The sequence below is a fragment of the Tetrao urogallus genome (genome assembly GCF_951394365.1).
Source record: "Tetrao urogallus genome assembly, chromosome: 12".
NCBI lineage: Eukaryota > Metazoa > Chordata > Aves > Galliformes > Phasianidae > Tetrao > Tetrao urogallus.
Window position 1 is genome coordinate 13,535,871 of NC_136825.1, and position 16,778 is coordinate 13,552,648.

At 41.5% G+C, this 16,778-nt stretch overlaps 1 protein-coding gene across 1 annotated transcript in view; it reads left to right on the forward strand.

The window, feature by feature from the left end:
• Positions 1-324: 324 nt before the first annotated feature.
• The window catches only part of NKD1 (NKD inhibitor of WNT signaling pathway 1), a gene marked incomplete at both ends in the record, with an annotated part of 102,080 nt that continues 85,626 nt past the window's right edge, over positions 325-16,778 (forward strand). The window contains 3 exons of the mRNA XM_079541392.1: positions 325-349; positions 490-522; positions 720-880. Coding sequence (XP_079397518.1) covers positions 325-349; positions 490-522; positions 720-880 — 219 coding nt within the window. The remainder of the gene's footprint in view (positions 350-489; positions 523-719; positions 881-16,778) is intronic.

Genomic DNA, 16,778 nt, shown 5'->3' on the forward strand with positions numbered 1-16,778 from the left:
GGCGGAGGCTGCCTGCAAGTGGTCTAATCTCAATGAGGTGTCAATCATGTTCCCCGGTGGGTGAAGTAAGGTCTTTTGTAACCGCCTCTGTCTTTGGGAAAGAGAGGAGAGAGGAGGAAGGCTGGAGCTGAGAGGGGGACGCCGGACCGTGTTGCAGGAGGGAGCTGAGATTTGCTCTTGCTTGTGCTTTAGCAGGGAGAAGCGGAGCACATGGATTTCTAAACACGCTGGGATTTTATACAGCTACAAAAATAAGAACGACAACAGAACCTGACCCTACCGAAAGCAGTCAAATGAATCGTAATTGCAGATCAATGCAGAGAAATGGGGAAACTTCACTCGAAGCATGGTTAGTTCCTTTCACTTGCTACTTCCTCAGTCCTTTCCCCTTATTCGGATTTTACTTGGTTTGTTGCTGTGATTTTATACTGGTGTCTAACGATCTCCCTTTATTATTTCCCTCACACACTTTCCTCTGGATCTGCCTAGCCGCCGTTTGTAAACCCAGGGAAAGTCCGGAAGGTAGGGATGGCTGCTCGCTGCTAGTAACTTTCACCGCCTTTCCGTGCCCGTCCCCGCGGCTGCCCCCGGCCGCTGCCCTCTCCCCAACTTTCCGCCGCGCTGTGCCCGCCCGCCCCGGTCCCGCTCCCGCTGCGGGCTCCCCGGGCCGGCCGGGCTGTGCGGGCGGCTCAGCAGCGGCATTGTCTCCTCTTTTCTAGGTGATAGTTTTGCGGTGAACGCCTCTCTGGCTCGCAAAGGGCTGGAGGACTGGATGGTGAAGCAGAAATACTCCGGGGGCAGCGGCAGCAGCAGCGGAGGCAGCAGCTCGGGACTTCAAGGCTGCCAGCACCGGGCTGCTTGCGGGCTCTCCAGCGGCAGGGTATGTCAGCTTCCTGGCTGCGCCCCCTCCTTTCTTCTTTCTGAAACGGGGGAAACCAAAAGCTCTTTCTCCATCTCTCTCTCCTTCCCGAGGGCCGGTTGTGCGAACGCAGGGGTTGCTTTACCATAGTGCTGCTCCAGGGGCTGCCTCGTGGGTGGTTTCCATCTGTCCTTTGATGAAGTTGGGAGCTGCGGAGCAAACTTGGTGCTGGTACAAAAGCCAGGGGAGTAGGTGGGGACCTGTCTGCCAGTGTCTGGGTGGCACGATTGGAACAAAACCCATCACAAACGGGAATGAACAGAGAGTCGCTGGAGAGAAGCCAGTACCCAGTGTGTGCAAGCTTGTGTACCCGGATTGATGCACAAGTTTGCCACGATTTGGCAGAGCACTTCTGGAAAGGAGATGTTCCCTACGAGTTTATTGTTATTTACTTGCTCTGTGCTGTTAGTGTGGGGCACACGTCACTTGTCCTGGTTGTTATCCAGCCTTTCTCTTTCCTCCAGTTCTCTTATGTAAAGCTGCACTGGAGGAAATGTTTAAGCTATTTGTTGATCTTTTTGTTTGCTTGTCCCTTTAAACAAAAAGGCATGATGGGAGATGAACAGATGAACAAAGGCAGTTGTGCTCAGTATGGTCCTCATAGTATGATTTCAGGGTATGATCCAGAATTTATTGATGTTTACTGAAAGACTCCCATTGACTTCCATGAGATCTGGATCAAACACTGAAAGATGCATCAATGGAAAAGTAACCTGAGAGATGGGGAGATTGGAATCTGTGCTTCTCAGCAAGGAATGTGGCTTTGATAGGACAAGTAGAGCAGGGCCACCAGACCTCCAGCAGACTCACTACATTGTTAGCCGCTACTTTTAATGTCAGAAGTCTGCATTTCTTCTTTCTGGGGTAAGGAGAGAGAGGTAAAAAATAACTTGTGAACTGGAGAAGAGATGAGGCAGACTTCATGTTAGGTGTGGTCTTGAATTGCATGGATGATGCGTAGAGTGGAAAAAGCTGATAACTCTTTAGATTTCTTCAGTATTGTATATAGAGGAGGCTAAATTGTTTGGGAATCACTGGAAGTGAGGTGAGGAGGGTAGGATAGCCCTTATATCAATAAGTGCTTGTAGATGATGAACTTGATCGCTTTGCTTGGTGTTCACCGTGCAGCTGTCTGGTTTTAGTGATTTCTATTGTATTTTACTTGGAGACTGTATGTTGACATTAGTAATGGTACATACATATGTGATACAGCTGCAAAGAGTTAAAATGTGCTTTTAAGTTATCTTTCATTATCCTCATTTTTGAAAGTCAGGTTTTTCAGATGTGTTCTACCACTCACATGCTCATTTTCTTGGAAAGAAAGTTGAACTCACCAAACTAAACACGGTTTTAAAATATGAACGTCTGAATTGCTGACTTCAGCTTTGGGAATGAGAATGTATTTCATGAGAGTAGTTTGCTTTCTGGAAAAAAAAAAAAAAAAATCTTTGATAATAAGTATACTTTGGTATTTAGAAAACTTTAGTTCTGTGAAGTCTGCTCAGCTGGAATGACAGTAGAGCGAAGTATCCTGAGATGTCCTCAGGATAGCTCAGCAATTAGCAGGCCATTAACTAAAAATTAGCCTGTATTTTTTACTACATTATAAAACTGTAAATAGGTTTAAAAGCTCTGTTCCCATGAGGCTTTTTACTGTCATCCTGATAAAGCTGTTTCAGGATGTTTGAAAATATTGGGAATTTATTGGCTAATATATTTGATTCTATCTGCATGCATATATGGCCTGCTAATTGATTCAGTTCATTTGTCATCCTATCACAGTCACACTATGACAGCTTCACTGAAGTTCTTTTAAAATACGAACTTTTGGTAATATGGAAGGATGCATTTCTAATCCTACATTGGAAACAGATGTGCCATATGTACAGTCTTTGACAAGGATTATGGAGCTGTTGACTCCGTAAATGAGACTGCACAACTGTTTCTCTTCTAAGATGTCTTTGATCTCTTATATAATTATACCAAGATTCAAAGTGGATTGTTGCCTAACTTCTTGGTTCTCCATTCACCTCTAGGTGTAGGAAGGCTACTAGTCACTTCTAGTGGCACTGTGTGTTCCCCCAGTAACATAGTGTAGTTGCTCTTGAATCAGCCAAGGGTTCTTCTGCTTACTGCTTCAAAACTCCTCTTAAAAATGTTCAATTAGCTTGTAAGACTCTGTGGAATGGAACAGCTCTATTGTCATGACTGGAAAACTTGGTTTCTCTTTAGAACTTCTTTCCCCTGAAATAGATCTTAATTGCCACTTCTGTGATTTATGGCAGAAAGAATTAGATCAAACACCAATGAAAATATTTGCAGCAAGAGAAACATTGACTTGAGTTTAAACAACAAACAAACAAAAACCAACAAGAAAACCAACAGTGGTCCTGGAAATAATTTTCCTTTTAGGAGTCCTTAACCAGATGTTTGTTGATGAACATTTCGTGAGCATTTCACCTATTTGGTGAAATCCAGTGTAGTTCTAAAGAGCTGTTGATGGAAAACACAATGCTGAGTTGCTTCCATATCTGAAACTGATGATTTGGCTCATTTTGATTAGAGCTTGAATATGATAGTGAAATTCGATGTATGTTACCCCATATAGGCCAAAAATTCTGTGTTGGTTGGAGTTGAAAGACTGGTTCCCTCAAGAACAGAGACACTGAATTGTTTCACTTAAATTCGTCATCCAGAGGAGATGACACTGAAGTACAGGAAGATTCATGTAGCCTTTTAAAAGAGGAATGAATGACTAACATAGGAAAGCAATGAAATTTCATTTGTGCTCCTCTCTAGTCCGATTTAATTTGCATGGATGACTCTCATGAAAAATTTGTGGAGGGCAAGTCTTTGTCAGTTTGGTCACAGAGTGTTTGACACAAGTAGGGGCTTCAGCATGCAGTACTTGTTACCTTCCTGAACTGCAGGTTTGAGTTTTCTTGGTTGGAGAAGACTTCCCTCATCTGATATATTTCTCCCCAGCACGAATTCACTGGGATATGAGTAATCAGTGTCCAGCTATTGCAAACTGCATCTGTCATCTGAGATTGATCTCACAGTGGTAAATTATTGGGTGAAGGCATGAATCCAGAGAGGGGAGTGTATTTAACATGCGCACTTCTGGTGTGTAAACAACTTTCTGCTCTGGGCTAATTAAGCCATTGCCACCCGCCCAGCAGGGGCTGCTCTGTTCTAAGTGTTTTAATTACTGAGGAGGCTGAGAGCTGGCCACACCCTTTTCATTCTCCATCACAGAGAATTAAAGAGGAATTTTGTTGCATCCATGAAGAGAGTCAGATTCTATTTTCAAAGCTAATTAAAACCACTGGAGTTGTAGATCTGTTAGAGCAAGTAAATGCACTTCTTTTGCTGCTTTATGAATGAGTTAACTTGTGCCTGGATATTGAGAGGTTTTCTGGCACTGTGGATTATCCTGTATAATTCTTAAGTTTAAATTTATTCAGCATGTTTATTTTTGCAAACCATTTCTGGAGATCAACATTGTTTGCAAATATACATGTATTTATTTATTTAACTGAGAAGTAGTTCTGTGCTAGAGGGGAAAATGTTGAATATGACATTGCTTAGTTCAATTTATTTTTATCTTCAAAGCCATATGACATTTTGCAGTTTTTTGGTTGTGCATCTCATTGAAATCAGTATTTGGGACTGGAAAAAAAAACTTGTTTTTAATTAAATTTCAAACCAGCTCACAGTGAGCCAAGTAGCAAGTAACCATTTCAGGTGAAATAGGAAAGCCTTTGGCTTACCATTTCTGCAGTAAAGGACTGCTTGGTGCTAGTGATCCTCACGTTCTAACTTTATTGATATTAGAGTTGAGTATCTGGTCTGGGGTTGATGCAGTGGGAAATGCTGAGGCATATCGCTGTTTCTTAGTTGGGGCTTGTTCTCCATTTGTTCTATGCCTCTAACTGCCACTGACATTAATGGATGTTCCTTGCGTGACTAACGGGGGACTAGGGGCCAGTCTCAGCTTTACTGTTCTTGCATGGTCCTTCATTAATTTTAGAAAAAAAGTTCTTCCTAATTCCCCACTGTTAGATAGTATGTGTTTGTGTATGTAAAAATGGATAGCCTTATGAGAAGCGCAGATGGATAGAGTACGCATCCAAAGTGAAAATAATAAGCAGAAATGAGACTATACAGGCCACTAAAAAAACTCTATGGTCTTAAAGGCTGCTGAAGTGCAAGATTTAATTGTAGCACTGCTTTTGGGTTCATTTTATGGATAGAATGACATTTGAAGAACTCTCTTCTTGCTAGTATGGTAATAAGATCAGTTACAAATTTCCTAAGGTGCTACCTTGTGTGATGGCTTGAGGCGATCTTTTAAACTGAAATACTTTCAAGTACACTAGTGGCAGTATTGTATAAATAATTACTTGTATGGGCTGAGAGGTTTAGAACTCAGCCAAGCTATGTATTTACATGACAGAAAAAATATTTTGATACATAAAATGTTATATGTATGGTATTTAAAATAAAATTGCCAAACTTGGTATTGGAAGATACAGAGGCAAAATCTTATTTAGTGTTATAATTTGGTGCCAACAAACCCAGATAATTTAATTAGTGGTGCACATAGTCTATCTTGACAGCTCTGAAAGTATTAGTGCCATGGTGATGAGATTAGTGAATTGGCCAATATTGTAGCAGAAAGCTGGATTCCAAGGGAATTATCCTTGAATGATACCAGTTGGTGCAATTAAAAGCCACAATTCAGTTGCCATATGGAAAGTGTTAGACATCCTTTCGCGGTTTCAAAGTTACGTGCTGGAGGTTAAATTGACATATGAAGAAAAGGATAAATTAAATATTTTGTGTTATGAAATTAAAAGTTGACTTTGCTTGAGCCATATGGAAGAACTGCATGGAAGGCAGTGTATATCATCAGGGCTTGTTTTATAGATATTTTAGATTTAACGCGGTGCATCTTTGAGATGTTGATTGGAAAGCTGAATAACTCGTGAAGCTTCTGCAAACAATCTGATTAAAGCAGCTTTATCTAGAAGCTGGGTGAAGTCCTCACCTCGATGATGCGCCATGGCGGTCTGTTGGGCTGCTGGTAGTCCCTCCGGGTTCAGTGAAACTTGAATCTCTCTGAATGGGAAGACCTTCATCATGGAGTAAATTTTTGGTAAATTAGGACAAAAAGTAACAATGATACATTATTTAGTGACTTAAATGTAAGTAATTTAATCCAGACGTTGTATTAAAATTTTACTTACAACAAGGAGAAATTTGTAGCACGATTGTTGACATATGGCAATGTTCCTTACAGCAGCGTTCATTAACGTAAGGTTTTTCAGTAAGCTTTGTGAGATCTGTAATAAAACCCAGGAGGAGTTCTGTAAGTGGGTGTTTGTAGGCACCCTTCAGAAGAGCGTCTTAGTTGACGATCATGGTTCCTTTTGGGTTGGGGTGGGAACAGACTAGAGAGAAGTCTCTTGAGTATTGAAACTTTGTAACAAAGATAGCATTTTCCAAAGTTGGGAAGATAATTGTTCAGTGATTGTATTTAAATCAAAATGGAACATTCTTTTCCCTGCTGCAGATGTTGGCCTTTATAGAAATCCTCCTGGATGAGTTTTGCTTTGTGAATGTCAGTATCATAGCATAATTGAGAGTAAATACTAGATGTCGAAATGTGTAAAATATTTGCAGTACTTCTTGGTAACTAAACCTTTTCTAGTTTGTTATTATACTGGTCTGAGGAGTCAGATGGGAATTTTCAGACTATGTGATATTTATAGATATCTTCTATGGAAAATGAGGTATAGGTTTAGTTTAAAAAAAAAAAATAATAATGGGAAGAAATGGTCAAGCAGAATTTTCCCCAGGCATTTATTTAGTCATATCTGCCAACACTGGCAGCAGAACTAAGCTTATATTTATTCCTGCAGAGTAACTACTGCTATGGGAGATTGAGCTGGACTGTACTCCATTCAAGAATTATTAGCCAGGTTCCAAATGCAAAATCTTCATTGTGTCTGATTTCTGAGCAAAGCATGTTTGTATTGGAGTATCTCATGATGCTTGTCTTGCAGTGGTGGAACACCAGGGGCGTTAGCTGTGCTGAAAGCTCTGTGCGGAGCTGGATACTATCGCTAACACACAACCTAAGTGCGGAGGCCTGTATGTGTTCAGCTGCTGCTGTCCTCCTTTCTCTTCCAGGCATGTGGCTATACATTGTATCTGCTGTTTGCAAACATGCGATTTTATTGCCATCAGTCATTTGGCAAATCTCGTATCCCATAATTTGCTGAATAGAAATAACAGTTTTGAATGCGTGAGATTCTTTTTCACGCTGGAGAGCCCTGTGTATCTCCTTAAGCAGGGAAATCCCATCTTACAATTAGACTACAGTCACATAAGCTGATGTCCATTGTTTAATAAGAATTGGTCCATTGGCTTTGCATGGGACTTGACGTTCAAAGAGGCTTATATCTGCAGCTAAGTGTCCAGGCACACTCCCTAATACCTGCCGTGTGCTTCTCGTGTGACCTGGTGGGCCTGTCATACATGAGAAATAATTCTGTCTTAGTCATATACAGTTTGGGAAGGGAATGATGTGGTACTTGAGAGGTCCTGTAACAGCTGTGAAGTTGAGTTCCACTGATCTTGTTCGGGTGGTGTGACCTATTGTGTATTACAGCCCGGTCAACATCCCTGTTGTTTCAGGCTACTAAAACTTCCAGTGGAGTAAATCCTTTTGCTTCTGTGAAGACCATGCCAGAGAGGCTGATGTGCTGTATCTTGCCCAAGAGCTCCTCAGTGGTCAGTAAAGGCTAGTAGAAATGCATCTAAAGGATCATATGAGACTACTGAGCAGGGCTAGGGAACACCTCCTCTTCCCTGATTCAAGGTTTTTGCCAAAAGTACATGTAAAAGAATTGCTGCTTAAATCTGAAGCTGTTGATTAATACCTCTCCTCAGGGAAGTAGCTTTTCTGCTTTTTCTCCGAGCTCTGAAAGCTTGATGTTCTTTGATATCTCTTGTCGCTCTGAAAATTCAGTGGAACTCTGAAATTCATTTGTCTGATGGTGAAAGGATATCCTGCTTATACCTTCAGAGTGTCATCTACCAGTCCTGTGTTTGGTTGTAATGGAATTTGGATTTAAATACGGGCTCAGTATTACTGGTGTCTGAGAATGAGAGACCTTCTCCTAAAATATGGGAAGAGATCAGTAAGGTTTTGAGCAAAAATTGTAGTAGAGAGCTTTTAACATGCCTTGATTTTTCAGCCATGTATCCTTGGGCTTCAGACTGACAAATGCTGGCAGTGTATGTAACTTTAGCTCAGAGATAGATTGTCATGTAGTCGGAATATTCTCTGCACTGTCCATCCAGAGAAATACTTTGTGTTTTGTGAGTAGGGTGGAATTTAATGCATTTGGGGGCATTACTGTGGCAGCTTTAAAAGGATTAAGTACATTGAGGCTCCTATTAAAGTATAACGTTGTGATTCAAGATCTGTGAAAGAAAATCATGCATGGGTGTTTGATCTTGGGGTGCAGCCACACATGCTGTGAGGCATAAAATAAGGGGATAGACTCAGTAGGGAAGTGACAGAACAAAGTACTGTCTTGCAGGAGAAATGGGATTTGGGAGCAGCCTTGGATCTTTTGATACGTGCTCTGTTGCAAATGATGAATGGTGCAGAGGTGACAGGTTTGTCTTGGGGGAGGAAGGAGAATGGTGGGTAATGTGTCGCACTGCCCTCAGAGAGACTTTTCTGGCTGATTCCCCAAAGATTTGATACTGATAAGGGCTAAGCTGCTTCCTGTTGTCCTATCTTACAAATCTTTTATAATTCTTAGAAGGTTAGTTTCAAAAGATAGCTTTACAGCTATTTTATCTTCTTTACTTAAGTTGTGTGTGTTAAGTAAATATAAAGAACAAGTGCCTGTTTTGGGGAGCAGGAATTTTCTCAGAGTTTAGAGTGCCCCAGTCTCAAGCTTCAGAGTAACAAGCAGTCTCTGTAGTGCATAAGATGCTGCGGTTAAGCCTGTATCAGTGTTTCAGTAATAAACCACTCTTTTTGAAACAATAAATAATAATTTTGCTTGTGAACTTTCCAATCTCTCTCTGTTCACATAGTGTATAAACTACAGACACTCATTCGCCTATAAAGTGAGAACATCATAGTCTAGCAAACAGAATATCTGTCATTCCAGCTGAGCAAGGTCTAAGGCAATAACCCAAAATATCCTGGAAGAAATTCTAAAAAGCATTGAAGAAATCAATCGTCAGATCCTGGAGGAAGGTCTTTGATGTAATCCTGGTAAGTTTATACTGGGAGCCTGCCTATTTCTTTATGGTCAGCCCTAGACTTTCTATATGAAAAGTGGATCAAATAATTTTATATGCTTCTGCTTTAAAAAAAAAAAAAAAGGGGGGGGGGGGGGAAGAAGAAAAAAGGTTGATAGTTTTCTAAAGCATACACACTGTTTAAATGTAGATTGTGGCTTTTAGCCGAAGCCCAGGTGGGGAGGAAAGGCTTTTCAAAACAAGTACTTACAGAAAAATAAATAATACTTTGATATTTTCCCATGGAAAAACTGTGCCTCATTTAGCCATCCTGAATATTTAATTTTATTTTGAGGATAAACTTCACAGGTTATCTCAGCTAAAGCTATTTTTATTTAGGCAAAGCTTATGTGCGAGGTCTTGTTCCTGATGTGCTGATGTGGATATGTATGTAAAAGAAGTGTTTCAGAATACTATAAATACATTTCTTTTAAAGGTATGTTTGTAACTCCGTGCAGTTGGGTAGGTCTGTTTAGATCATCTTGAAAACTTCTGCAATGTTTCTTGGAGCGCTTAGGTTTTGATGTGAAAGCCCTGCTTTAATAGATGGGAAACTTCTTGTTGCTTTTAGTGGTTTTGAACTGTATTCATTGCCACATCTGTGGAAGAGCAAAGAAGGCTCAAGTGGTAAGACTGCTTGTCTCTTTCCTGAAGCTTCGTTGCTAGTGCAATGGTAATGTATTTTCCCCTGCAGATGCAATTTAGCTGATCATTTTATGATAGGTTTGCAAAAGTTTTTCACCATTATATTGCCACTTAAATTCCTACTGGTAATTAGCAGTGTAATTTTGCAGAAAGGATTAAAAACTAGATTTTGAGAAACTTTCAGATCACAGCTTAATGCCCATTAAAATGGTACATCTTTATTGTGTGAAGGCATTCTTTATCTTATTAGGTTGGTTTGTTACAGAACACAGGTGGTTGTAACTACACCATGGTTTCATTCTAAGTTTTTCTACTCTAAGTCTGTTTTTAATAGCTTACATAGTTTTAATAGCCTATATAGTTCAGCAGAAAGCCTACAAAAATGTTTGTGTGAACTAACGCAGTGATGAGTTGGGTTGCTACCTTAGCCTGTTGTACAGAGCTTCTCTTAGAAAGGCAGCCATTATTGGATTAAGACATGGCAACGTGGCTTTTTTTCCCCTTCTTCCCCGTTACACCAGTATTTGGGAATACTACATTTGTTGACGCTACATGGATTTCAGTTTGGTAACTGGCCTTAATGCAGCACTTTTTTCCAGATGTGCTGCTTAACTGGCTGTTGTTGGTTGGTTGTCTTTTTTATGTAATTGTTATGTAAAAAAAAATCCAAATGAAAATTGTTTTTTCGAAAACCGTGTGATGAAAGTTTTAAGTAAGGCAAGCCAGTGTTGCTCTGTGTCCTTCAAAACATGCAGTTACTCAGAAAGGACTGGCTAGACTGTGTCGTGCAAGTGTTGCTGGCGTGTGAGCATATTTTGGTGTCTAAACACACCTCTGCTAAATCCAACTTATCCTGTAGCAAATTAATCTGTGGCCTCTGCTGGTTTTTCTCTGTTCTGAAAGACAGGATCTGAAGATGCAGCAACAAGAAGTCCCCTAGATTTGCCAATGAATGAGTAATGGGTAATGGTGATGGCCTGTGCGGACAGTCTGTGAGGTCCCTTACATCTCTACAGCAGCTATCTGACCTCCTCAGGTGCATTTCTGACAGCAGCACCAACCATTGTAGAAGCCCGTGCAGTGGGTGAAGAAATACAACACAGAAATAGGAAAGCTCATAAAACAGAGAAGAACAGAACAGTTAGACAAGAAAAATATGAATGTCACGCCTCTAGGGAGATGTTTGAAGTGAGGAGAGAGTCTTGCCCTGCTGTACAGTCAGAGCGTCTCCTATTATCAGCAGGAGCCCTACCCAAGGACAGGGTGAGGTTTCCTCCTTCCCCAGCCCAGCAGACATGCCTTTGGTCCCTCTGAATTGCAGTTAGCCTGTATCAGTTTCAGTATCGAGTGGCACCAGGAATGGGCAAGCGCTTCAGCTGGAACGAGGGCGGAGGCTGTGCTGTGCGGTGGGCCAGGAGCTGTGGCAGCACGCCCTGCTGCCGGTGCTGGGTCTGACGGCACAGGCTGCGGGGAAGCCGCTCCGGTCCCCGGCTCTGCAGGCTTTGCCGTGCCGTCGCTGGGCTGCATGCATGCAGTTGGCGGGACGAGCCGGAGCGGGGGCTCGCTGCGGGATGCAAAGGGTTACGCTGCTGAAGTTACACAGGCGCCAATCCCCTGGCACACCGCAGGTGATCTCAAGCGAATGTTGTTTAAAGCGCCTGTCCCACGGCTTCACAAATGTGCTCTGACCAGAGGATGTTTTTCTAACTTCAAAGGGCTCCTCGGGCTGGCTCAGTGCCTCACAGGCTGAGTCCACAATCCCTCTCTGCTCGTGATGTGTTCTCTAACCATGTGTGATTTTTTTGGTATGCAATGTTTTCTTAAAGCGGCATTGACCTGCGTTCAAATGAAACTTGCTCTTAAGCTTGTAAACACAAACTTGTCGTGTGGGCAGTTTTCATCTGAACCTGACAAGTGAGTTGTTTCTGTGTGTCTGCGTGTTTTTGTTTCTTCTTAAAAGCAAGAATAGACATCAAAAGGGGGAGTAATTTATAGGAAAAGAAGCAGCAAGAAATAAACTTGCAGCAGTCTTCTGAGGGCTGCCATCCTGGGGCCTTTCCCTGAGGGTGGGAGTGTGGGCTGTGAGAGAAGGGCAGCTGCCCCTCAGTGCTGCAGCTGGGTGCTGGGCTCAGTGCGCCCCTCAGGGGGCGGCGGGGAAGGCAAGGCATCAAGGAGCAGCGGGGGAAAGGAGGTGGGATGCATCTCAGTAAACTCCTGTGTGGTTTGGTTTTCTCTTGGGCATGTCTGAATGTTTTTAAATATTAAGGGTTTCTTTTTCTTCTTTAGTACTTTGTAGTTTTCTGAAGGAGATTGTTTTCAGGTTAATACAAAAACGTGCTTTCTCCTTAATGTTGAGTTAGATGTGATTGAGTCTTTATGGGCCAAACCCTTTCACTGTTGAAGCTTATGAATTCCAGTAGCAAGATTAGACACTGAAATATCTCCTGAGGTGCATTATGGATGCATTTGGTTGTGGATCTCAGAAGATGTTGCATTCCTCCATTGATCAGCTCTGTTTTCTCCAATGTTTTTGCATTCATCAGGGCTAGAAAAGTGGTCTAGTGTGAGGTTTTCATGTCATCAGTTTTTAGTTTACTGTTATTACCACTGTGGATACTTCTGAGTTCATAAAACAAACAAAAAAAAACCAAACCAAAACAAAAAAACCCTTACTTAAAAGAAAAGGAATATCTTACAAGTCAGACCATAATACTTCCTGCATGATGAATGATAGAAAAGGATCATTTTATTATGGAAATAAAACATCTTACTGTGAGTGGCACACTGTGATCAATATGTTTCAGCTGTGCAATGAGGTTTCATTCCAGAGTAATGATACCACAATATAGCACTTAATTATTAATCCACATTTCAGATGCAGCTTGGTCCCAAAGTTGTCATCAGGATAAGATGCAAGAGAAGTCATCCAACTCTAGGACCTGAATCCTTAAGAGCAAACAATCTGTGCTACTCTGCCATCCCATGTCTATCGACAGGAGTCATCCAACCACGTTTATTTTGGCTAGTTTTGAAGCAGTTGGCCAGGGCGAATTCTTAGTTTCAAAGTCACAGCTGCTGCTTTGAAATTGTGTAAGAAGGGCTTTGGTTTCTTAACACAAAATAACCAAGCTGCTGTTTGGTATTAGAGCATCATTATTCTGGGAAATGCTCTCTTCATTTTAAAAATATCTTCTGTATGAAAGTTGAAAGTTTATACCTTGTGATTATAAGGGCAAGGAGCTGGAAAGGTTCCTTGTTTGACTAATGATTGTAAATACTTAAAGAGTTCTTCTGTGATTTGAGTCAATGGAATCTGGTGGTATTAAAAATTAATAGCAGTATTAGAGACAGAATTAATCCAAGAATCTCTTGTTGGTATTAAATAATTCCTGAGGAGGATTTTTTTTGGGATAACTGAATTTATGGCATAAGAGTGGGATACGGGAGCTGTGTATTCTGGTCTAGACCCTGGCATTTACTGTATATCCTTTTTCAAATCGCTCAAGCATGAATCTTTTCAGTGACCCAAGGTACCACACATTTAGTCATTTATCTTTTCTTTGGAACTACCAATTTTACCCACTCTTTCCTGTATCCTCAGCAGGGAATTGAAGATAGCTAGGTAAAAAGATAAAGGCTAAGTTGTTGAGGTAGGCAAAGAAACATTCAAGTTCATAAAGAACTTTGATGTCAACTGCACGTATACCATTTCATGCTATTTGTTGATATACTGCTATGAATAAGTCAGGTATTTGCTACATATTCTCCTGAGTAAAATACAAAAAAAATAAGGATGACAAAGAATATCTGAATTTTCCTTGGGATTTGTGCAATTCCCCATTGTGCAAGCAAACCAGAACAAATAGTAAAGCAAACTAATTGTTTCTTCTTCTGCTCTACAGTAATTTTTTTTTTTTTAAATGCTCTTGGAAGGGGGCCTTCTTGAAATGTCCAGCCCTCAACACAGTCCAGTAGCTCAAGACATCTTGCTCTAGAAAAGCTGCATTAACCAAAGCGGTTTTAAAATATGGAGAGACAAAAAGATGACCTTTTTCTTGCCACTCATCTGAACAAGAGATTGCATAAGGTTAGAAGGTGGCAGACGGGATGTACCGTTAATGCATGAGAGTAATCTTCACTGCTTGTGGAGGCCCCTGTGCGAAGATGTGTGTGTATAAGTGATGATGACTACAGGCCATGGATGTCCAACCTCTTAGGTTGCCTGTGCCGCAGTGAGTGAAGAGGAATTGTCTTGGGCTGCATATATATAAGTCACTCCAAAAGTAATGCCTCCTATTTATTTCCATGGAAAAAACAACAACAAGAAATACAATTAGCACAGTAGCACTTTTGATAGAGCAGATACTTGGCTACAAAACGTCGTTTTTCAACATAGTCACCACCATTAGCTCTGCATTTTTGTCAGCAATGAACAGAAGCCAGCATGTGCCATGGCTGCAGAAGCCTGCCCCGGTGGAGGTGACCTACTGTTACCAGTGCTCAAACGCACCACCTCACTGTGCTCACATCCACTGTTTGGTTTCTATAAAGGTTTGGCAAATGCTGATGAATATCAACAGGTGCCATGCTTTTCTGCTCAGAGGAGTTTAGTTCCACTCCTGTTCTTCGTTTGCACTTCCATGTAAGACATCATTCTGTCAGGGTGCTGCTCTGCTGCCACCTGTCTCACAGAACAACGTGTAGAAGAATGATGAGAAGATTCAGCCTTTACTGCCATACTACCAACATCCACCTCTGATGTTGTAGGCCAACATAATAAAATAGAAGACATTACTTTTGGAGCAGCCTTCATAAAATATATAACATAATTATTGTATATAAGTAACAAAACATTTTAATTTTTAATATTTTTATTAAAACACGAAGAGCAATAAAACCATAAAGTGAGTGGGGTATGTGGCCTTGTTTTTGTGAGACTGATGTATCGGTCTGGTTTGATGACAGTGGGTTCAGTTCTTAGTGACTCTCAAGGTGTTCATCAGATTTTTTTTTTTTAAATGAAATTCCATTTTTCCTGTGCTTCATCCTTGGATACAGTTGTTCACAAATATACGTACTGCTGAAAAGCTCTGACATGAGTAGAGGATGACTGAAGTGAGGGATTTTTCTCTCTGCTGAGATAGGGCTTATGAAAATCCTGTAGAGACTGGACTGCATATAGAGCAGGTAAACAACATAGACTTTTACTAGTGTTACTGGATAAAATGGATTACACAGATGTAACTGAAGAGAGAAAAAAGAGATGTGACTGAGGATGAGTTCTGATCAGCTCTCATCTTCTGTCCAGCTAGACCTGAGGCTTTGTAAGGTGATAGTAGTTTATTTTTGTTGTTTTCCCCTGGTGTTCGCTTGAATAATGAAATCACCCTCTCATGAAGGTTATTCTTCAGAGCACAGAATTTGTACATGAGTGAAATGCATGTCAAAATGTTTACAGTGAGCTGAAGTGGAGTGCTGAGTCAAAGCAGCAGCCTTTTGTTTGCACTGGCTTTGTAATGGAGAGCCTTATAATGAGAGTGAACTATGCCTCCCATTCTGCCGGGCCTTTGTGCTCTGGGAGCACAAAGTGGAGCAGGTTTCCAGGTTAATTAACACCTCTCCCCTCCTTGTGGTGCTGGCAGTAAGGTATCATCTATGCTTGTGTTTAGAAATTGTAGCCAGTGTTTTGTAGTGGATTCTGCCAAGCGTTTTGGTTGCTGCCACCGAAGTCTCTGCTGGGTATACCGCTTGTCCTGTGCAGTGGGCAGCAGAGTGGGGCAGCCAGGTGCTGGGGAGGCTCTGGGTGCCCCGCTGGCACAGCTGGCTGCTGGCAGCCCAAAGCATCCCAGCTGCAGCTTCCCTGCTCCTTATAAATGTGGTAAGATTCAGATGACTTCTGCCTGTCTGAGGAGAACTTAATAGTATGTTACAACACATTATTTTGTATTTAAGGATGACTTCTCTGCACATTAAATTTGAAGAATGTTTTTAATCTAGTGGCTCAGGGACTGGGAGAGTTGGTGCAGTCTGGCTGGGATCACAGTTCATTTGTTTGTGCGTTAGATTGGGGATGTATTTCTGTTAGTTTTCTTTGCCATATAATGCCAGCAGATCACACTTTGTCAGCGGTTGTTCTGTGTTTATTTCTTTTCCTTTCGGTTCCCTAGAAGTCAACTCCTGATGTGTTTCTTGCATTCTAACAGCTACTACCATCGCTTTAATTAGATTTAAGTGCTACATTGTTCAGGAACTTAAGCCCTTGAGGGGGGGGAAGGCCATGTAGTGGCCTGACAAGTAGGGTGAACATCTGGGTGTGAGACATGAGCAATCCTTTTGCTGCCTTGCACCTAACATTGGAAGCAAGCATACAGCATGAGTACAGCCTAAGCACACCATACTTGTATGCACTGACAACACATAAGATTGCATATAATCTGTGTATCTTTTGAAGCTTAAAGAATTTCTTCACAGTTCTGTTCCTTGACTGTTGGTGATTAAAGATCCTGTGGGGCATGGCCCAGCTCCTCATGAAGGAGCAGAAGCATTCTGGGGAGAGGACAGTGCAGCAGCACTATTTGCTGCCTTCCTTCAGGTGACTGGGAAATGGGGAAGGAAGCTGTGATTCAAGGAGTTGTGATCATCTCCCAGGCAGCTGCAGGGGCAGTGCATATCCTAGTTCCTGCCTTGCTTGCAGTGGAAAATGGGGCCACAATACAGGCATGTATGCCCAAACAGAAAAGAAGTAAATTCATCATCGGGAATGTTCTCTAGAAATGAAGAATTCATCTGTAAGAATGTTTTTTCTTTTTTTTAATTTTATCTAGCTTCCTCATTCCAGTGCTTCAGCAACATATTTATCTCCACAACTTTTATCCTGTGA